Raw genomic sequence first — 23,847 nt, 5'->3', positions numbered from 1 at the left:
CACTCGGCGCCTCCCGCCGCTCGTGGTGGGGGATTTGGTCCGCGTCCAGAACCAGACGGGGCACCACCCCAAAAAATGGGACAGAACTGGTAGTGTCGTGGAGGTGCGCCAACACGACCAGTACGTGGTCAAGATTGACGGCTCGGGCAGAGTTACGCTCCGGAACAGGAGGTTCCTGCGCAGATTCAGCCCGGTTCGCAGCGACCAGCCGCTGCCCCGATCGATCTGTGATGACCTGGCACTGCGCGCCGCCATGCCGGCACCTGCCGCGATGCCGCGGCCGCTGGACATTGACCCCCCGCTCCTGACGCCGGCGCCAACGAGCCCTCTCCGGCATATGCCTCGGCCCGCCCCCGCTACGCAACAAGCATCATCGCCTGTTGGGCCCGTCGCCCCTGAGGCCCCGTTGCCGCCCCCCCTGCTGGCGCCCGCCGCCCCCGGGGCCCCGGTGGCCTCTCCCCTGCCGGTGCGGCGTTCCGCCACGGCGGCCAGCGTGCCTGCCTGGCACAAGGATTATTCCATGGATTAGCCCTGCACAACACTCCACACTCCACACTCCGCACTTTACACTTTACATTCCACGCCTTACGCCTCCGCTTTTTCTGTGGACTATTTTTGTGGATTAATTTTTCTGTGGACTATTTTTGTGGATTAATTTTTCCTGTGGACTGTTTTTCCCATGGATTACTTTTTCTGCTTTGAGAGGACTCATCTGTGTTAATGTTTATTTGTTATAGCACTGATATTGTGTTGCACTGCTATGCACCTTATTGACAGCCTTTACCCTTATCTTGATAAAGACTCGGGGGGAGATAGGGAATATTGTGCCCGGGTACAGTTGCACCACGGACTGTTTTAGCTGATGCACTATCTGATTCAGTTCCTGTTTGAGTCATGTCAACAACCTGTCTGATTATTGCGTATCCTAAATAAACAGGTGAAGCAAATAGAACTGCGTTCTTATTTAAACGTCACTCCCTGCCTTTTTCCCTGTACCAGCGTAAAAAAAAATACAACGGTGGTGAACGGAGACAGGCGTTACTTTTTTGATCCTGTTTGCCACGGGGTACACTGTACACATGTTAAATTTTGTCAATTTAAAAGATAACGCATGTTATACGCAGATAATGCATGTTAAGAAAGTCGCAGTTTGTCCTGAAAATGACGTGCCACAGTTTTACCACAAACTGCGACTTTCTCGACTTGCAGAGTTATCTTTTACATTGACAAACATGACGTGTGTACTCCCGTGGCACAATTCAAACGGGATCAAAAAGTTATCGCTCCGTTCACCACCATTCATATTTTTCACACGCTGGTACAGTGAGAAAAGCAGGAAGTGACGTTCACTTTGAATGTCTAATTTTTTTAACTTCCGGGCAGGATTTTTCCAAATAAAAGCTTTCATTCAAACCTATGATTCAAACTCGATAAAATACACAATTTGAAGTGATGTCAAACAAATATGAATATACGATACATACATACCTATGGAAAAGATGATATTGCATAGAATCTAATTTTGGTATTGTAGTGCTGAATGTATTAAGCTTGCTCCCATCAATCAGAATCAGAATCAGAATCACTTTTATTGCCACAGTATAGATACATACGAGGAATGTCTTATTGTCTGTATGCAGCGTAGCGGTCACGTGACGTCAATATACAGAGATAAGAAGTAGGAAGATAACTAAAGACAATCACAAAGTTGCAAGTGCAATCAAATCGAATCTGATCAAATCAGAAGGCCACAGGCCAATTTCAAAGCTCTGTAAAAAAATCAAACTAAATTGTTGCAAATCAAACTCAGTATACATGTGTAGATCCATCCTTCATCTGTCATGGGAAACTGAAGCCAGATCTGGGTAAATTTTGCTCTTGTTGACAAATTTGGCTGTTTTTTGGAAATGCACAATCCAACAAGCTCCCCGGGCTGTCATACCACTGAAAGGCCATTGAAATGAGCCGATTTAAAAAATATTATGACTACACTGATGATGTCACAAACTGATGATGTCACAACTTTGCATCACTGATGACATCACAATTGCTCTTATGAGGAGAGGCCATGCAGGTGAGACGTACCGTCTATTGACAGCGTGAACGTGAGCAGGAGTTTCTGCACACACCCTGCTTAGATGTCTTAGGTTTCCTACTTCATTTTTTTTACACTTCCCAAATTGAGTGGAGAAAGCATAGGAAAGCAAAGGAATAAAACACAGTCTCCTTTGTTTTCTGCTCGTCTATCTTCATTCAAACATTAAATTAGAAGTTCATCCTATAAAAGTGAGCAAGTGGGTACTGTTTGTTTCAAGTGGGTGTTTGTTTCAAGTGGGCACTGTTTGTTAACATTTTTGTCCCACTGATGATGTCATCGGTGATATCAGTGACATCATTGTTGACGAAAATCATCTTATGACATCACTGATGATGTCATAGGCACTGATGACACTCGAACAATTGTGACATCACTGATGATGTCATAGACATTGTGACATCATAGTGATGTCATCAGTGAGTGATGTCATCAGTGATACAAAGTTGAGCAAATGTGCACTGCACATGCCAATAGAGCAGGCGAGGCCACCCAGCAGCTGAGCTGCAGGGCCAGCTCGGTGAGCTGCAGGGCGGGCGAGGCCGCACAGCGACCGAGCTAGCGAGCCCATGCAGTTTCTGTCTGACGTGCATTAAAACTAAAGTAATTCACCTGTTTCGAAAATGTACATTGTCGAAAGTAGAGATATTTGTGTTAAAATGTAGCGAGTTACAGGGACAAAAAGTTGTCAGAAAAATAAAAAGCCTACTCAGTAAAGTAAAGATACATGTACCTGAAAATCCTACTTAACGAAGTATTTGTACCTTACGTATGTATCTCTCTGGGGCAGACCATTCGAAAATCTAACTGTGAAACTGTGAAGTTTACTTTGACTGAAAATCATAAAAGTTGTTTTTTTTCTCTGATGTTTGTGTGTGCATGTGTGTGTGTGTGTGTGTGTGTGTGTGTGGCTTGCAAGGTCTTCTTCTCATACAATTATGGGATGGTTTCCCTGTTTAATTAGCAAAATGTTACCCTGGAGAAGACTGTGGCTGATCAAAGTTTGGCCAACAGCACAAAAGTGCAGTTGACAGTATTGACCTTATGTCTTATGTAGGCCTAGAGCTCCATAGTTCAAACTGCAAAGTCCGTTTTGAGAGTTGTTCTGCAGGTTGGCAGTTGGGGGGGGGGGGGGGGCTGGGGGAATAGTGTGATCCTCCCACACGCTAGAAAGAGAAGGGTGCTGCCAATCATTCACCTGGCAGCGTACCTCCTGTATAGAAGCATGATGACTAGTCTGGAACGCTTTGTTTGCTTGGTGATTGTGCTTGAGCACATATCTATGAGGATCATTATTGAGAGATATGTTTTACTGTGTTTCCTGTTTTTACACTGCTGTTTCAGAGGTTCCAGAACTGCTGCACTTGGCCTTCCACCATAGAGCCTCCCAAATAGGCTGCTGGGAGATCCATGGTTGGTAGGAGGAGCTCAGAAACTGTGGGAGTGTTTGTCTGTGTTTGTTTTCCACATTAGTGTCCCACCTCTCAGTGTAGTGGATGTGCTGTCAGCAATCAGCAACTAACAAGCAATTTGTATTTTGTAGTCTGCTGCTTTGCTTCATTTCCCTTGTTCTATTTTCATTTGTTGGGTATACAAGTGAATTCAACCAGCTATAGTTCTGGGTGAAAAGTCCCAAGGTGGCGTCATCATTTGGCCATAAGACCAAATCACCGTGACGTCACCATGTAAACAAATTTACTTCCGGGTACCACTTGGGGAAGGCGGCAGGTTTAAATGTGCGTGTTGTCAAATAAATGCTGTCAACCCCTCTCGTTGTTTTCGGCCGACTACTTTCAATTTAAATGGTTAAACGGTTGGTAAACATGCTTGTCCGACGTATCTAGCCTTTCTTCTGTTTGTTTTATGTAGTGTTAGCTAGCTAATAACGTTTGTTTGTCTGTCAAACTCGCTGTTTTTTTTGCAGACTCGTTAATGTTAAACGAGTGTGGCTCGGACACACTCGGGCACACTCGGACACACTCGGCACTGTGGCTCGGACGTTACACTACTGACGCTACGTTAATTTAGCTTCAAGTCTACTCTGGTCTGGTCCAACAGGTAAATTAGTTAGTCTGGTCTCCACTAACGTTAGTGAAAGTGTTGTTATGAATGATATTAAACAACAACACAACACGGACGAACCATTTTTGTCTTCTTTGTCTGTTTTTGTCTTCAACACGTCAGTTTGTGCCGTCCACCGCCATTATAATGTGTGGACCTCAGGGGTACCCGGAAGTAAATGTAAACATCCCCGCTGATTTGGTCTATAGATAGTTGAGCTATGCACGGCCCGATCACACACACAAATATCCAAACCTGTTTGTCTTCATTAGGCTATTTGCTTTGTCCACTCCGCTTATATTTGCTTTTTCCCTTTTGCGACACACTCCAACAGAAAAATAACTGAATGCATTCTGAAGGATTTATCAAATATAGTTTAAAAAATAATAATCTTTTTTTACTTTGCAAAAGATCACAATGAATCACAGAGAATGGGGGCTTTAATGTGAGCGCGTCTAGTCTAGACATCCATGAAAATACATTAATTTATGAAAGGATGTCAGATGATAAACCCAATATAAGTTTGGTGATGTGTCCTCCACTGCGTTTAGTTGTTTTTTAAGATGGACTTGCAGATGCAGGAAAAAGGCTTCCTGCATCATGAGGGGCTCTGCCCACCTGGCTAACAGCCTTGCCCCCTTCCCTTCAGGACAGGTAGGGGTTGTGCAGCACCAGGGCCTGAACCACCAGGCTTAGGAAAGCTTCTTCCCAGATGTGAGACTGTGCATCACACACAGAGATGGGCAGTATTTGAAATACATGTATTTAAAATACGTATTTCAAATACATTTGTGTATTTTGTAATTTGTACCGAGAAAAATAATATGTAATTTGTATCAAAATACTTTCAGACCTTGTATTTTGTGTATTTTAAATACATAAAATACTTTTTTCTCTAATTTTATGTCATTTTATTCTCAAATTGACACATTCTTCCCATTGACACAGGTTTAAACTGTGGAGAAACAAAATTTGACATGTCACTTCTACTCTACCTCTGATTGGCTTACCCTCAGAACAAACTCAACCACAAATCAGAGGCAGAGTAGGGTGGGTCTTGAGTCAGACTTCACATCACTTCTTCATCTAAACTAGTATGAAGCCTTGTATTGGTGGAAATTCCCCCAGAGATAAATTACTAATATAAATTGATGATTAGATATTGCATGCACTGGCCTATCTGCAAATGAAACGGTTTACTGCATATTCAAACCAGTGTATTATATTAGAAAGACACAACTAATTATCTTCTTAATTGAAATTGGCAAAGTGGGTGGCAGTGTGTGTGGTGGCAGTGTGCGTCACGATTGTGATGTCATCAGTGATGTCACTTGAGCAATTGTGATGTCATCAGTGATGTCACTCGATCAAGTGTGATGTCATCAGTGATGTCACTCGAGCAACTGATTGCCCAACTGTGATGTCACTCAGGCAGTTGTGATGTCATCAGTGATGTCACTCGAGCAACTGATGTAGTATGAGCGCACAGTTGCACGATGGCGCCGAGGTGGGTGGGCGGTGTCTGTCTGTCAGTCAGTCATGATTTTGGGAGGCCATGGAGCCGGCGATTTCCATAACTGGGATACTGTTATGATGTCAGATATCTAGGGCTAACATGGTCAAAGTTCCAAAATTTGAGGTTAACATGTAGAAATGCTGCCTGTAAGTCAAAAGCCCTCACAGAAGGTGATTAACAGCTGCAAGTGAGGGAGAAATTAGCTGTGCTGAAAAACAGCTAAAACTGAAAGAACTGTAGTGTGTTAGAGGGTAGGCTACACAAAGGAGAATACTGTCACAGGGGGCTAAAGAGACGATTTACCATCTAGGAAACCAGAACATTTCACATTTGAGAACCTGGAATAAGAAAATTAGGACATTTTCCTTACAGAAATGGCTCAAAATGATGAATAGATGATCAAAATAGGCAATTAATGTAATATTTGGCAATGAATTGATGGATTGACTAATTGTTGCAGCTCTTTATCAGTTTTTATAAAATGTATTTTTATGTAGGCTATTTTCAAAATACAAAATACGTATTTGTATCTCAAATACATTTTTCAGACCAGTATTTTGTATTTGTATTGTGATACATTTTTTGAGCATGTATTTGTAATTTGTATCAAAATACTGTAGCGTTCCAGGTAATCCAGGTATTACCTGTAATGTGATGTGCAATAGAAGTGTCTAGATTGCACCGAGGAACTAATGTGTGTGGGTGTGTTCCTAGGGGAAACGGGGTATATAGGACCAGCGGCCGTGGGCCGGATGTCATTCTAGCTATGGAGCGAGCTGAGACGGTTGCTGTGTGTGGAGCTAGCTGTGTGAGCTAGCTGCTAGGAGCTGAATGAGCCTGTGAATAAAGACCCTGTACCAACTACAACTCTCCGTTCCTTGGCGTATCACCGATACGTTACATTGGTGTCAGCAAGTGAAGCGGTAGCGCCTCTGATTCGGTCGAGAGGGGAGAGAGTGAGGAGGAACGGCGGAGGAAAAGTTGGAGATCAAAGGCTCGAGCGACCTAGCGGTAGCAAGCTAGCTGTGTGAGCTAGCTGCTACGAGCGCCACGTGTGATGGTGCGCTTAGAAGAATGCCTGTCGGCGAACGGGAGAAAAGAAGAGCTGACGACGGGGATCAGCTCGGTGCTGGCGGGCATGGAAGCCCGCTTGATGCAGGAGATCAGACGGCTGGTGGAAGAGACTCCTGCCTGGGCAGTAGAGGTGATGCGGACGCTGCGAGAAGTCATGCAGCGGGTGGATTTGATGAGCGCAGAGGGAGCGCAGTGTGGAGAACTGCCGGAGGAACCACAAAATAGACTGTGTTGGAGCTGTGGAGAACCGGGCCACGTGGCGAGGTGGTGCCGAGGCGGTTCCGGGAGACGGACCGGGTATGCGGGACAACGACATGGACAGCAGGGAGCCTGCTGGGCATGCGGCGCGATCGGACATTTAGCCAGAGAATGTCAAGAAGCTGTCGGGGACTGGAGAACAGCGGGAGAGGAGAGACGTGCAGGCGGCGGACAGGTGAGGCTTTGTTGGACTTGCCAGTCGCCTGGACATTTAGCCAGAGACTGCACTAAGGGTGTGGGCGCTGGAAGAGACACACAGCCGGGGGAGCAGCCGGAGCAACAGGCAGAGGAGCAGCGGAGTAGCGGAGCAGGGGAGCAGCCTGAGCAACAAGCAGCGGAGCAGTACAGAGCCGATTGTTCTGGGCAGGAGAGTGACTGTTGAGCCGGCCCAGGCTAGCTGCTCTGCATACCAGCCGATAGAGGGGGACATCATCATCAGCGACGAGACCATCAGGAGAGCGGGGATCGTTTTGAACAGCCAGAGGGAAGTGAGCGACATCATCTGCAGAGCTGTTACAGTCGGGGGAGCGGCACTCGTGTCCCCGGGGGAGCGAGAGGGGTCAAGGCCGGAGGAGACGGCCCAACCAAGCCGCTACACAGCCCCCACGGCTGCACTGCAGAAAGCCGAGGTGGAGATCGACGCTGATGGTGTTCGCCCTGCTGTCCTCAACACGCCGCCCCCTGGGGGAGCGGGACGGGAGGACGAGCGAGTGCAAGAGGTGGAGCCGACAGACGAGGAGAGGCACATCACGCATGTCAACGGGGGTGAGTGGAGACGCAGACAGATGGAGGATGCGGATATCGGTCCGGTGTATGCGTGGGTAGCGGCCGGACGCCGGCCCCCTGTGGAGGAGATTCACACATGTTCCGGGGCCACGAGGGGACTGTGGAACATGTTTTCGGACCTGCATCTGGGTGGAGATGAGGTTTTAGAGAGAAAGGGGCACGGGAAAAGCGGGACCCAGTGGGTTGTACCCGGTTGCCTGCGAGAATTGGCACTGAAGGGGGTGCACGATGGCCCATACGGTGATCGTGGGCCCGAAGAGACACTCAGCCTCCTCCGTAGACATTTCTACTGGGGCAAACAAAAGGAGGAAGTGCGGAGATACTGCAGTGCATGTGTTGACTGTGGAACACGGGGGGGGGGACCGAGGAGAGTCACCCTGCGGAGGGCTAACCCCACTGGGGGTTGAGCAGGACTGATGTGCTTCGGGTGGGACAGAAGCTGTAAAAGGGGGATGGAAATGGTGGTTGAAGTGAAGTGGGATAATGTGAGTAAGAAAAAAGGTTTAAATGAAGGTAATGAAAAAAGAATGATGTAAATGTTGGGGTTATTGTCGAACTGAAATGATATGTGGGTTGAATTTAAATGAATGGGGAAAGAGGAAAGAAATGATGTCAATGTGATGGGTTTGAGTTAAATTGAAAATGAGTGTAAAGGAAAGAGGGAAAACGTAAATGGGTTATTGAGTTGAATGTAAATGTGTGTAAAAAAAGAAAAGGGCTATTGGAATGGGAAAAGAGGAAGGAATGAAAAGAAATGCAAATGGTGGTGGTGGAACGGAAATTGAGAAGTGTGCTAAAAAGATAGACTATGTGGGGAAATTGATGCGGTAATGGAAAATGTTGTGGGGTGTTGTGTTTTGGTACAGGGGGATATGTGTGGGTTGTGGGTGTCAACGTGGGCGTTGACTAATGTTGGGTGAGGAGTATGTAGCGTTCCAGGTAATCCAGGTATTACCTGTAATGTGATGTGCAATAGAAGTGTCTAGATTGCACCAAGGAACTAATGTGTGTGGGTGTGTTCCTAGGGGAAACGGGGTATATAGGACCAGCGGCCGTGGGCCGGATGTCAGTCTAGCTATGGAGCGAGCTGAGACGGTTGCTGTGTGTGGAGCTAGCTGTGTGAGCTAGCTGCTAGGAGCTGAATGAGCCTGTGAATAAAGACCCTGTACCAACTACAACTCTCCGTTCCTTGGCGTATCACCGATACGTTACAATACTTTATGATGTATTTTCGCCCATCTCTGATCACACAGAATACACAGGATTTGCAAATGCAGCGGCCACAGCAAATGAAACATCAGCTAGCCTAGCTGGCAGATTCCCACCCTAAATAAAAAAAAATCCTTTTGGCAGTGCCCCAAGTATTGTTTATGGAAGGTTTGTCATTTTACTGAGGACATTATCTTCCATGCAATAAAGCTGCAGTGACAGTCTGAATACCTCCCAACGACTGTCTGACTTCTTTACAGTAGGCCTAGGCTAACTCTGTTTTAGGGATATAGCTAGTTCCCAATATCAGCATTTACACAGGAATTCCAAAGTTACACGTAACTATAACTTGCAATCAAAGGAATAATCTCCACCTGCCCCTGTGCCCCCGATCTACTATGGAGTGGAGTTGGAGCTCTCAACTGGTACGCCTACTTTTGCCTTTGAACCAGCTGTGCATAATTAGGTTTGGACGGACGGCGGACGTCCCAAATACTTGTTGAAGTCACAGGAAGTGCAACTGAAGCTTCGTGTCTGCTCTGATACGAGGTCTGTTGTCACATCACGTTACTTTAGATTGAATATCTGTCGTATAGCCAAATTGAATCTGTTCCTGCTCTGCCCTCCGGTGTAGTAATAATGGAAGAAATCGTCACGAAAGATGGAGCAGACGATGCACCACCACTCAACCACAACCACACAGCTGCAGCGGCAGATAGCGGGGGCGTGAACGCGCAGTCGGGCTGCCCAGCTCCAGACCCCTCCGCTGCTGCTGCATCGCGTGCGTCGGCTTGTTGTCATGGAGGAGCAAAGATGGCGGTCCTGGCCTATAGCCTAGGCAAACGAGAAATAAATCAGTATTTTACGATTAAAAATGCCAAATTAATATCTATAGCTCTCGTCATCTTACTGCTCGTGTTTCACACAGCTTCGCGGCATTATGGGGGTAAGTGGTCTAACTTTAATAACCGTTCGCTACCGGCGATTAAGTCTGTGAAACACTTGACACAGCGATAGCTAACGGTAGCTAGCAGAGCTGTTTGTAGGCTACTTATCTGTGCGTGTTGCTATCTTGCTGTAATCTTACCCTATAAAAAGGTGGGACGTGCAGGTTACAAGCCTTACACATAAGATAGATTCATATAACGTTAGGTTGGATGACGTTATTACGTAATGTATAGGTCGCCTTTGTCCAACTAACGCTAGCTATTATAGCATTACTTTAGCTAACGTAGCGTTTTTATGTTTACATGCTCCCATCAGCATGCGCTTGGCTCCTGGTGAAGCCGGATGCTAACGTTATGTCAACTGTGTTTGATATTCAGTACGCTACTTGCCTGATCAGTGCTATCAACATAGCTTGCTACAAGGGTTTTTCCATAATGATGCTGCTAGTGTTGTAACGTTAGCTTGTCAGGCTAAGATTAGTTTATAATTTCCAAGGTGTGATAAAAGAACCATGACATGTTGCAGCGATGGCACAAAAACCCACCAGTAAACATAACTTATTTAACGTTATATTACTTTACCATGGCGCATTACATCCACCTCTCCAATAGTTTGCATACAGTGGATTTTGTTTATGAAAATGCGTAGAATTCAGAGACTTCTGCACTGTGTATAGAGCAGCTACAATTGTCTGGCTTTGATAAGATGATGCTCCTCTTGTGGTGAGAGAGGAGGGCATCTGCTCAGACTAGGATAGAGAATCCCCCCGTAGGGCATTCTTCACGATTCAAGACGTTGGTGGTGCAAATCACTGCTCCGTGATGACCACGTTATATACTGCTCATGTCCTCATCGGTGATTGGCTCAGCAGACGGGGATTTATGACATCACGGAGCCAGGGTACTATTGAGGTAGCAGTTTCGACAGAAAGAAACCTCGATTGAGAGCAAGAGCAGTAGGTTTTTGTTTGGCCTTACTACTAACTTAGGTTGTCTGGGTTTTTGTTTGGCCTTACTACTAACTTAGGTTGTCTGGGTTTTTGTTTGGCCTTACTACTAACTTGGGTTGTCTGTGTCTTGCCTCCAGGCGGAGACACGTGTGAGTGGCTGCTGTCCAGTGGACGCTACTTGGGGGAGAACGTATGGCAGCCGTATGGCTGCATGATGCACAAATACAAAAGCATGTGAGTCTCACAAACCTGTGGGTGTAATGTGAAGTGTATCATATATCTATGTGTGAGACAAAGAAGCAAGTGTGTATGGGAGAGAGAGGTTAGTGTGTGAGTGAGAGTGCTTAGCTTTTGAAAAAAAAAGTCAAGACACGCACATCCAAGCATTTTTTTTTTTTTTTTTTTTTACCTTTATTTAACCAGAAAAGACATTTGAGATAGATCTCTTTTGCGAATGTGATCTGGCCAGCCTGAATAGGACAGGTGCAGAGCTCGAGGCAGAAACTGGTAGAAGAAAAAAGAAAGCTCGCACTCTGCAGGGCTCCAAGTTGAGTGTATTTATTTTACACCGGAAAAGTAGGTAACGTTTCGGGCAGCACCCTGCCCTTCCTCAGACAAACTTGACATGAAAGACGCCATCTTTAAATACCCCCATAATGCAGTCACATGATGCAGTCAAGTGGGTCAACTCGGTCATGTGACAGGAAAAGCTTGGAATTAAACACAAGTTGTATACAAAGACAATTACACATAGTGAAACAAAAATAATCCAAAGTGAAGGCACAGTTAGTGGTAAGTTAAAAGTTGAAAGTATGGTTAACTTACCACTAACTGTGCCTTCACTTCTGATTATTTTTGTTTGTAATGAGCCAAATAGCCTACTTAGAAGATACAATGTGATAGACACATTGTCTATCACAGATGGACAATGTGTAATAACATCCCAGTTTATTTATAGAATGAACCACCCCGGTACATGAATGTTTGCCATCTGCAGTTGTTGGGAGGGAGGATGATGAGTTATCAGATTCCTTACAGACATTTCTATTCTGCAGTGAAGCCAAGACCTGCCTTGCTGAAAAGCGGGTGGCCTTTGTCGGTGACTCCCGAATCAGGCAGCTATTCTACGCATTCATCAAAATTATTGACCCCGAGCAGAGAGAAGATGGAATCAAGGTATGGTAGGAAAGAACACCATGTAAATCTTTGGCATTGGGAATGTTTTCGGCACCAATTACGTTCATATTAACATCAAGTGAGTTGCATGACAACTCCTTGCGAGCTCAAAAATGCAGTAAGAAGAAGTAGAATATATTCTTGTTATGCAAACAGTTGGGACTTTCTTAGTCTGATCGGGGGGGGAAGAGGAACAGTGTCTGCCTGACAGACTTTCGCTCTCTCTCTCTCTCTCTCTTTCCCCATGTGATGTCTGCCTCTCTCTCTTTCCCCATGTGATGTCTGCAGCATGAGGACATTCCCTTTGAAGATGAAAGCTCTTCGGTTAATGTGGTGAGCTATTTGTGGATGTCTCTTCACCTCAGTCATCACTCAATGCTTTCAAGCCTACATAATAAAATTAACAAATAACAGTTTCTTGGCTTTCTCGACCCAAAACCTGTTTAGGAATGTTTTGAATTCATAAAAGTTGAAACAAACTACTTCCTGTTTGCTTATAGGATTTCCTGTGGTACCCAGAGGCAAATAACTCCATGAAGGAGCGCTTGATATCATGGACACAGGTGAGCAGAGAAGTTAGTTTTGTTGTCATTGTGTGGGTGGGATGCATGTGGTTGTGTTTTTCTGATTGCAACGTCTCGAATGGGTTTCAGGGGCCCTCAGCGAAACCAGATGTACTCGTCCTTGGAGCTGCCACGGTAAGCCGTACAGTACTTAGCTGTGCTCAGCATGGCCCATGATGAATGACAAGAACAAAGGTGGTTGATTCCAATGTTGGGTAATCCCATCTCTTTCCCACAGTGGTCCATCAAGTTGCACAGCGGCAGCAGCGAGACCCTGCAGCAGTACAAAGTCAACCTGACGGCCATCTCTGTCCCTCTGGAGAGGCTGGCTGAGGATGGGGAGGTCTACTGGGTCTTACAAGGTGAGCTCAGCTTCTAGTGGAAGATCCAACATAGGATTTTATTATTATTATTATTAGTGGCCGGGCCAGCGATGCGGCAGGGCCACTTATTGTATTTGCCTGTATTATTAGTGGCCGGGCCAGCGACGCGGCAGGGCCACTTACTGTATTTGCCTGTATTATTAGTGGCCGGGCCAGCGAAGCGGCAGGGCCACTTATTGTATTTGCCTGTATTATTAGTGGCCGGGCCAGCGAAGCGGCAAGGCCACTTATTGTATTTGCCTGTATTATTATTATTCTTCTCCCGGGAAGTTGGACTTCCCATGCATGAAAATAAACCAAACTTTGCACAAAGGTTCAGTCCCATTCCAAACGTCTTTGACGCGAATTTGGTGCCAATTGTCCTAATGGCGGCACTACAGCGACCGTCTAAAGTTTCAAACTTTGAAAATTTGTAAAAAATCAGGCATACGTGTTATGGCTTTGCAAATTTCACCAAAATGTGGGCCCAAATGAGGAGAAACTTTTGTACACTGCAACCTATGGCCAATTATGAAGTCTAAAGACCGCAAAACTGCAAAAAACTAATGAAACCCTACTCCTCCCACATTTTTTCTTCAAACGACACCAAACTTAAGCATCTGCATCGTTAGACTGCTACACAAAAGTATCCAACAGATTTTCGATTGATCAAAAATTTAGCCCAAAATGTTTAGCCCAAAATGTTGAATTCTGTCCCCATACAGTAGCCTAAAGAGCACCGTAATTATAGGCCGGGCCAGCGAAGTGGCAGGGCCTATTATTATTATTCTTCTTCTGCCGTGACGCAAATTCTTGTGAGTTGTTACATCGCAGAGATCTGAAATCTAGCCCAAGGCTACATATTGGTTGTTACTAGATGCTCCTGGGAAAAAAAAGAAATCCGCCCACGGTGGTTACTACAGCAATATTTTGTTTTTAGGCCTTCGCAGGCCATTTTAGGGCATTGTGACATCATCACCATTACCCTTCCCTGTTTTTCTATTGCTGACTGCTCACATGCACCTGGAGGTCAGTAGTCAACCTGGGTGACCGCGGAGACCTGAAATTTGGCCCAATGACAGATGTTGGTTGTTGCTAGATGCTCCAGAAAAAAGGATACAAAAAATCTGCCCATGGCAGGTACTACATCGATATTTAATTTTTAGGCCTTCGCAGGCCATTTTAGGGCATTGTGACATCATCATCATCATCACCCTTCCCTGTTTTTCTGCCATGATGCAAATTCCTGTGAGTTGTTGGTACATCGCAGAGACCTGAAATCTGGCCCAATGACAGATATAGGTGCTCACTAGATGGCTTAGAAATATTTTTTTCATTCTTACTTTTTAAGCAGTGCAGCCACTTCTATGCGTGATTTTGCTCGTATGCACCTGGAGTTCAGGAGTTGACCTGGGCGAATCCATCTCGTCATTATTGTTCCCATTCTTCTGCCACCACGCAAATTACAGTGAGTTGGCACATCGCAGAGACCTGCAATTTGGCTCAAGGATAGATATTGGTTGTTAGATGCTCCAGAAAACAACGTAAAAAACATTTGCCCATGGCGGGTACTACAGCTATATTTTATGTTTTTAGGCCTTCGCAGGCCATTTTAGGGCATTGTGTTTTTCTGCCGCGATGCAAATTCCCGTGAGATGGTACATCACAGAGACCTGAAATTTGGCCCAATGACAGATATTGGTACTTACTAGATACCATAGAACAGGGATACTCAACGTGCTTTGCCCGGGGGCCACTTTCGTGAAATGATAGAAGGCCAGGGGCCAGTTAATAAACAATCAATATACATTTTTCTGTAGCGGATTGTAGGTGTTAGACGGAGTTTAGTCTGACAATGTTGTGCACACCGGATAGTTACTTAGGTTAAGTTAGTACATACATACTGTAAGTGCCTGGGTAGCGAGCAGACGGCGGTATTTGACAATTTAGCAGCTAAATCATAGATTATTGAAAGATATTCCATATTCCAGACTGAAATGCTATAACAGAAGTGTGAGTATTGGCCAGAATTACATGAACATTTGGACACTTATTCAGTGGGTATCTTGCATGTTGCGTTCAGGTGCACTGTAAAAAAAAAATGCAATTCCATCGCGGGCCACACAGGGGGCGCCCGCGGGCCGCATGTGGCCCACGGCCGCCAGTTGAGTATCACTGCCATAGAACATATTTGTTTCATTCTCATACTTTTTAAGTGGTGCACCCGCTTCTATGCCTGGTTTTGCTCGTATGCACCTGGAGGTCAGTAGTTGACCTGGGCAAATCCATGTGGTGCTAAAAAGTGTAGTCACCTATAGGTCAGCAGGCAAATCTATCTTGTGTAAAAAGTGTATGAAGTGATGTCACTCAACTGGAAATGATGTCATGCAATTACCCGACTGTGATGTCATCAGGTAGTTGTGCTGTAGTCACATAAGATGTAATCACCTAAGGTTACTACATCTTAGATGACTACAGCACAACACCTTTCAGGTACACTGTCATCAGGTAGTTGTGATGTAGTCAGCTAAGACGTAGTCACCTTAGGTGAGTTCATCTTAGGTGACTACAGCACAACACCTAAGGTGTGTGTGTGTGTTGAATGCATTTGGAATTGCTCAACCGTGATGTTTTTTTCTAACAGCATATCAGGTTTGGATGAAACAGTGTTTGTTAGTTTGAGATGGATGGTGTACAGTCCACATCAGGACAATGGGTTATCTGGGTTAACATGTACGATCCAGTTTCAACCAGGCTGATAGATAATTATAGACAAATAATCTGCATTGTTGCATTGAATCATGAGGAAGGGAGGAAGGCCTTTGACAGGTCCTTGGCAGATTAAACAAAGACAACACATAAACTTGGCAGCAATCTTCAGGTGATACTCCCACTGCTGTGAGTGAAGATGTATTGCTTAACACTTTCAGTGCCACGGCCCTTGGGCAAAAGGTTGCTTGCTGTGCCACATAGGCCGCAATGCATTTTAAAACAGTCATATAATTTTTTTAATAATTACTATGTAAACACTGAACACGCACAAATAACGATGAGACTCTCTTCTATCACCTGCAAAAAACAGTTTATTGATCCCATTTTCCGTTCTTTAGTTATGAGCCGGAGAAGATAGCTTGATCGAAGCAAAAACATCCCTTTTTTTCTACGAGCTGAGATAACGAGCCTTTTGTGAAATTAAACATTTCAAGCACATCACTGACTCTGAAGCTAATTTTCTGATGTCTGGGTCTGTCTGGGTGAAGTGTATGCTGCTCTGCTGCTCTCCGTGCTCCCCCCCCCCCCCCCCCTCAACTGCACACGCCTCCTGGGTGTGTCTTATGTGTCTGGTGGCTCTCAGTCTCTGCTGAGTTTGCTGCGCACACACAGTGAATGGTGCGCGACATTCAGCTTTTTGGTTCCGCGTGTGTTTGTCACGGGCTGGCATGCTTCCAGTTCGGAATAATAGGCTGATTATGTATATGTGCTGTTGCAGCGTACATGGAGGTGCACAGTTGTGACAGCGGATGCTGCTGCTGGGGGCACAGCTGGCGTTGTGCTCGTTTATGGAGGCACGTCGATGCATACGGACGGATGCGATGCGATTTCCTCATTTTGCCCAGTGACTATTTCTGTGTGTTTGGCTCCTTTTTCTCTGATCAGGAGAGTGCTGTCGCCACCTAATGGGTTTGTAAAATAGGTTATCGACCTCCAATAGCTACAATATTGTTAGAGGCGACGTAAGAAGCTTAGATCGACACCCCCCCGTCAAAAAAACAATTTGGAGTTATGACGCCATTTGGCGTCGCTGGCACTGTACGGTAAATTTCTAATGACGCCATATGGCGTCGCTGGCACTGAACGTGTTAATGATTACAGCGCCATACGAAAGAACTGAGTTCTGGAGCACTGCTTCTGGAATGTGACAGAGCAAGCGTCAGTGACAGTCATGAAGAACAACATATTATCTCTATCAGGCATGGAGCAGAGGCTCAAACCACAGAAACTAAACATTTTGGCCGATATTGTTATGACAACAAGTCAGGAAACATCACAATAACAGGGTAGAAAATGTTAATGTTTCGGGGCAATTTGGATAATTTTCAGTGCAATTTTTGCAATTACAATAGCATTTTTATTTATCCACGTCTCAATCTTTTCTTTTCTTAGTTGCCTACAGTCTATGCTGCAGAGACCAGGAGGCAATTTGATGTTTCACATGCTTGTGCAGTGTAGGCTCACTTTCCTCAATACAAAACATCACACCCAGGTGTTGAAGTACTCATACTATCTGAAAATACCTTGAAAGTTGACTTTATAGCATCATCTGATTTTTCTTTCCAACCAAATGCACAGTAGACCACATTTCAATTAAAAGCTCTCCTCCTTGTACTACCGTGGTTCCTTTTTCCTCTGATAGCCTGCTGGAACCTCCTGTAATTGGTCAGAAAATCCAAACCATCAAAAACATATTTTCACGCTACAACCGAACCGAACCATGGTCTAGTTTGATCCAGACGGAGGCCACCTCTCTTCATCGGACCAAGCTTCTGCTGTTTGGTCCGGACTGTGGCCCGGGAAGAGGTTGGATTGGAGGGTGGTTTTGTAGGCCTATCAAAATGGAAAGTCCGGACCAAACAAAGATGTGAAAGCCCCCAAACAGTGACGTTATTCCTAATTAAGGTCTGGTTTAGGCGTGGGGGGTGGGAGAGGTTAGGTTTAGGATTAGGGTCTGGGGGAGGTTAGGTTTAGGCGTGGGGGGTGGGAGAGGTTAGGTTTCCTACTCAGCCAGGAAGGATGACATCATTGATGACATCATCACTGATGACATCACTGATGATGTCATTGCTCGCTGGCCCGGCCACTAATTATAGCTGCTGCGCAGCAATGGGTCGTGGCCGGGCACGACCCATTGCTGACTGGATGCTTGCTGGTGGTGTTTTATGAGACTGGATGCTTGCGTGTAAAAACACACACTGCTTCCACTTTATAGGGTGACCCAGGAAAGATTTATGACATCACTGATGACATCACAATTGCTCGAGTGACATCACTGATGGCATCACAATTGCTCGAGTGACTGATGACATCACAATACAACCTAATTGCCCTAGGTAATTAGGGCAATTAAGATCCTCTTTAGGCAGTGTATCAACATTTTGATGCACTGTGGGCTCAATTTTGCCTCCTGGTCTCTGTAGCATAGACTGTAGGCAACTAAGAAAAGAAAAGATTGAGACGTGGATAAATAAAAATGCTATTGTAATTGCAAAAATTGCACTGAAAATTATCCAAATTGCCCCGAAACATTAACATTTTCTACCCTGTTATTGTGATGTTTCCTGACTTGTTGTCATAACAATATCGGCCAAAATGTTTAGTTTCTGTGGTTTGAGCCTCTGCTCCATGCCTGATAGAGATAATATGTTGTTCTTCAGGACTGTCACTGACGCTTGCTCTGTCACATTCCAGAAGCAGTGCTCCAGAACTCAGTTCTTTCGTATGGCGCTGTAATCATTAAGCAATACATCTTCACTCACAGCAGTGGGAGTATCACCTGAAGATTGCTGCCAAGTTTATGTGTTGTCTTTGTTTAATCTGCCAAGGACCTGTCATGGCCAAGGTGCCAACTAAAGATCGCTGCATCTTTGTCACTTTTTATTTGGGCTTCCGTGAGAACAGACAAGAGGCCTTCCTCCCTTCCTCATGATTCAATGCAACAATGCAGATTATTTGTCTATAATTATCTAGTCTCGGCTCCCAGACGTTTGGTGAGCTGTGCCACCAAACGTCTGGGAATTTCAGTCAGAAACTGTCTGTCAGAGCCCGGCGAGAACGGCCGGCAGCAGACACGCCTACATTTATTATTAGAATTTTATTTGGTAGCGGCAATGCCATTTATCATAGTTCCAATATAGAGCAAGACACCGATGTGCTGTAAAGAGAGTTTATATCTGTTGTTTATTTTACAATAATTTTTCCTACCCGGAAGTGGTCCGCTTGCTACTGTGAGTCATCAGCAGGCTCTGTAACGTTAGCCTCGGGAGTCGGGCTTATCGCTGGGGGAAATACCTCTAGCCGCCGGGGCCGGATGAAACACGCCCTATTAACAGGTTATGTTTGTTTCTAAGTGATTAATATGTTTCTCCGCAAACGCGGCGATGTTTTGCGAGACACTGGTTCTGCATGAGCGTCACTGCCCCCAGAAAGCAGGCCCGCCCACAACACTCATGATTGGTTCTCCGATGCAAGGCTTCCAACAGCGCCACCTAACGTTATGCAAAGATTTAAATAGTAATATTCTCAGTCTTACAGGAGTGAAACGGATTAAGACTGAGGGCTGAGTCTAATAATTATCTATCAGCCTGGTTCAAACTGGATCGTACATGTTAACCCAGATAACCCAGAACATGTCTAGAATATGGGAGTGTACTGCTTGTGGGCTGTATGGCTAAACAACGAGCCACCATGCACAGGGTTCAGAAAAGGGCTGTCAAAATAAATAATGACGAGGTTCAAGGACATCTCTTTGCATCGACCTGATCTGCAGACACGAAGAGAACAGGCCACTGTGAAGCTGATGCAGGAGTCAGACATGCACCCGCCTAACCACCCACTCAACCACATCCTCCCTCCTAGTAAGAAAGAAAGGCCTGGCCATGTTCTGCACAAAGGCAATCAGTTGTCTTTGCCAAAAACCAGTAACCTGACGCTGCCAGATGGACGGTTTACCTTCACATTACGTTTCACTAAACCAGTCCCATCTGGCAATGCAGTAATCCAAGCCGCTGACGGAGGCGGGCACTTTTTCCAAGCTACTTGGCAGGTGATTGGATGACCCATCTGTCTATCACCGCTGGTGCTTGTTAACTTCAACCAATCAGATCGCCATGCCTCTGACGTCACGTTTGCGACCGGAGGAAGGTGCCTGTGCCTGATCTCCGTGGAGTCTATCATTGATTGAGTCCTCATCGTCGTAAAGTCGCCTTTGAAGCATGACGTTCGATTATAACGAACTAGTTGTGTGGCTTAGCCTTCCCAAATGTTGAGGGTTGTTTTTTAGAATTTAATACATAGAATTGGGAACGTTACATTCAATTTCATTCAGACTGCCTGTCACTTCCGCGGTGGCAGCCATGTTGACGAGTGAAAGAACTACAAAGACCATGTACCCACTACTTGCCCAGACGAGCCTAAGCCCGCCTAAGGCTGCCGCTGATTCGTCGAGCCAGCATGGTTCGGCCAATCATCTTAACTGCCTGTGCATGACAAGATGGATTACTCGAGAGAATCTCTTTTGATCTCGCGAGGTTATCCATCTTGCAAGCAAGGTTAAAAAACCAGAACACAGACTGAGAAACTCCACCATCTCTTGCGGTGTCAGGCTTTTTAATGGGCTGTAGTTTTGGATAGCGTTGATTGTATTTTTGATGTTGGGGTTTGTTTTAACACCTTAAGTGCCATAGCCGAAATAATTCGTCTTACATAATCCAACGCTTAAGTGCCAGAGCCGAGTTTACTCGTCTTACATAAACATTTTTTTTTTTTTGACGGTGGTACATCAATCAACAACTTTTACATCTTCGAGATCACTATTGGAGCAAGATAATGTGTATAATCTATTTTACCGACCCACTAAGTGTTGACAGTGCTCCCCCAGACGACCGAAATCAAAGAAAAAACTGCCGCGGGACCAAGCCGTTCAAGGAAATGCCGTGGCGATTTTACAGTAACAGACTTGTCTTGCCTGAGAGCGGCCGCGCACCGGCAGCAGCACACAGAGAGCGGAGAGCGATTTGCAAAATAGATCATAGGTGAAACACACTTTGAAACACCTCAGAAAGGCCAGAATCAACATCTGCCCATCGCCCACGCATTCCCCGGCCCATCTTGACTCGCACAAGGAGCGTCTGCACGCAGGCAAGCAGGCAGGCAGGCACACAGGCAGGCAGCAGCAAAAGCGCTTCTGACACGCCCGCTGTACAGCCAGGAGGAAGGAGGAGAAGACACACGGAGGGAGGAGTTTAAATGAGAGGGGTGAATGAGAGGGGTGTTTCCTGTTGTTATGGAGGAAATTACTGTTCAAAACTATTGTTTAGAATGTCTGACGGTCTTACTGATGCCAAAAATGAATGGTTAAAGTGACTGTTTCACAAAAAGCCATTTATCTCTGAATAAATTTCCAGACGCTGAAACCATGCTGTACTCAACGGCTAATATCTACATAACTACTAACTCTGCAAACTAACTCTTTTAGACAGAGAAAGCACACATTCTATTAGTTATTTTTAGATGATTGGTGTTCATGAATTCTTAACAGAAAAGAATCCTCGGCTGTCTCTAAAATGAGCCAGAATCGTCAAAAACACCCCTGGCACAACTTACCTACAGGAATGAAAACATGGCTGGCATTCAATGTGTTAATAATGCATAATGTATGTGTATTTTTTGTTGTCTTATTTCAAGTGTTCATTCTGCATAATTCAATCATGTATTGCAAGTCAGAATGATTAAACTCAAACTCATTGCTGCATTTTAAATATTCAACAGCAAACTAAACACTCAAACAAAAAACCAAAGAGCAAATGGTTGAAATCTACCGCTGCACTACCCAGACGCCCTGCATCTACCCTGTATCGTACCATCTTTCCCATGTGACTTGAATGCAGCATCATTGATCTGCCTAATGAATCATTTGGCTAATATTTGTGGACTCTCAACTAAAACACCTCCGACCTCCATGACGCTTCCTTCCTGCAGACCCAGTGAATGAGGAGGTGTTGAGTGAGAACAGGAAGATGATCACCAACCAGAAGCTGGAGCTGTACAACGAGGCAGCGGTCGACGCACTCAACAGCAGCAAGCGCAACGGCAGGGCCCGTGTCAAGCTGTTGGCCGCCTCCCGCCAGGCTGCCATGGAGACCATCACCCAATCGGACGATGGCTTGCACCAGCCCGAGGCGACCAGGAATGTGGTAGGTTGGATCATTTGATTTGAAGATTCTACTGTATTTCAATTCCCATTTATAATATTCCCGGCAGCATAAACGTTTCTTTGTGTACACTTTTGAATGGAATGTGCCTCATACCGTTTACCACCCTTTGTAATTCAGGGAGCTATGATCCTCATGAACTCTGTGTGCAACAAGCTGCTGAGGCCTATTGACGGCTCCTGCTGCCAGAAGTTGCCGTCTCCCAACCTCCTCCAGAAGCTGTCGGCAGGCGTCTTCCTCGCCTCCGCCCTGGTCTTCCTGGTCCTCCACGTCCTCGGCTACGGCCGCCACCGCCGTCCCATGCCCCCCGACGCCGAGAGCCTCGAGGAGAAGAAACCGGCCACAGCAGCCGCCCCCCTCGGTCCCAAGGCACCCTTCCAGGCGCTGTGCCGGATGGGCATCATCATGGCCTATTTTTACCTTTGCGATCGGGCAGATGTGTTCATGAAGGAGCAGAAGTTCTACACACACTCCGCCTTCTTCATCCCACTCGTTTATATATTGGTCCTGGGGTTGTTCTACAGCGAGAACAGCAAGGAGGTGAGACAGCAATGTTTTTGATGTGAGGAAGGCATAAGTTGGTTACATCAGTATCCATCTCAATCTCAGATTCTCTCAGATTCCTGGTTTGACCTCGGTTAATTCAACATAATAATAAATCCAATACTGTAGTGTATAATTTAATTTACATAGACTGCACTGTGGGTAATAATGTACTTCTGATTTAGTTACTGGAAATGGAATTCATTTTCTTCAAACTATAAATGTTCTGTACATTCACCACATTTTTCTCTCTCGCACACAGACCAAGTTACTGAACCGAGAGCAGACAGACGAGTGGAAGGGCTGGATGCAGCTCGTCATTCTCATCTATCACATATCTGGAGCCAGCGCTGTGAGTCTTGTTCCCATTCAACACAATGATTAGTATGCGTCCTGTCGCCCGCCCACACTGGTTAAGTACCGTAAATTCCGGACTATAAGACGCACCGGTGTATAAGCCGCGGGACCAAAATTGACTATTTTTTTCTTCTATAAGCCGCACCGGTCTATAAGCCGCGGGTGTTTTGATGTTTAATTACCATATGAAAGGGTTCGTGCACAGAGAGGAATGTCGGGAAAGCGATGGCTGTTTGGGGAAGCTCCCATTTATTAACATTTCAACAAAACAAAACAAAAGTCAGGTCACTAATCCCCAGACAAAATCACACAACAATAGGCTATATGTGCAGCAAACCTGTAACCAGAGAAGTCAAGTCACTAATGCTCGTCTTCCTCTTCTTCCTGCGTACTGAAACCACCAAAGTCCTCATCTTCAGTGTCGGAAACGAACAGGTTCAGGGTGGCTTCGTCAACCACTCTCCTCTCTCCTTCATTGTCACTCAAAACCAACGAACTCCTCTTCATCTATAGCTGTGTTTCCATTACAGTTTTTCGCAAAAGAATTGCGATATTTCTACAACTTCGACAATGTACAATTGCGACTTGTAGGCGTTTCCATTGAAGTTGCGTTTGAGTGATTCCCCGTTGCAGCAGCTGCCACAGTGATTACGCACGGGGATCTGCCCCATATCCCGTCCCCTGCATGCTCAAATCCAACCAATGGTCAATGGAAATCCCAACATGAAGTTACAATGCATATAAACGAGCCTGATTATCAATTCAAAAGAAAATGAGTCGCAAAATGTTGCTGGCTGCGTGAATGCAGTCAGCGCGACAGGCAGAGGAAAAAAGGTAGCCTAATAGCCTACAACTGGTCCGATTTAGAGATGGAGGGGGGAAAAGGCTGATTTGGTTCTATAATTGCACCTGAAACGTGTGCAATGTATTAGCCTACTCACAGTCACTGTATTCACTTCAGAC

The 23,847-nt window shown here is 45.5% G+C and overlaps 2 protein-coding genes across 2 annotated transcripts in view; both read left to right on the top strand.

Annotated features, from left to right (window-relative positions):
• Positions 1–9,638: 9,638 nt before the first annotated feature.
• LOC310784973 (N-acetylneuraminate (7)9-O-acetyltransferase-like) lies at positions 9,639–13,014 on the top strand (the record flags this gene model as incomplete). Its single annotated transcript, XM_083645986.1, has 7 exons — positions 9,639–9,780; positions 11,034–11,130; positions 11,952–12,072; positions 12,361–12,405; positions 12,573–12,635; positions 12,726–12,770; positions 12,874–13,014. 7 exons carry the CDS (start codon positions 9,639–9,641, stop codon positions 13,012–13,014), a joined length of 654 nt encoding a protein of 217 aa, XP_083502112.1.
• Positions 12,882–23,847, top strand: part of LOC310784618 (N-acetylneuraminate (7)9-O-acetyltransferase-like) — a 22,968-nt gene continuing 12,002 nt past the window's right edge. Inside the window, exons 1-4 of the mRNA XM_083645621.1 lie at positions 12,882–12,997; positions 21,752–21,966; positions 22,105–22,524; positions 22,790–22,879. Of these exons, the coding sequence (XP_083501747.1) occupies positions 21,790–21,966; positions 22,105–22,524; positions 22,790–22,879 (687 nt within the window). The 5' untranslated portion in view covers positions 12,882–12,997; positions 21,752–21,789. The remainder of the gene's footprint in view (positions 12,998–21,751; positions 21,967–22,104; positions 22,525–22,789; positions 22,880–23,847) is intronic.

Source organism: Poromitra crassiceps, assembly GCF_964638095.1.
Source record: "Poromitra crassiceps genome assembly, chromosome: 11".
In the NCBI taxonomy this organism is placed as follows: domain Eukaryota; kingdom Metazoa; phylum Chordata; class Actinopteri; order Beryciformes; family Melamphaidae; genus Poromitra; species Poromitra crassiceps.
Note: the sequence above shows the minus strand (reverse complement) of the source record. Positions and strands in the feature narration are given on the sequence as shown.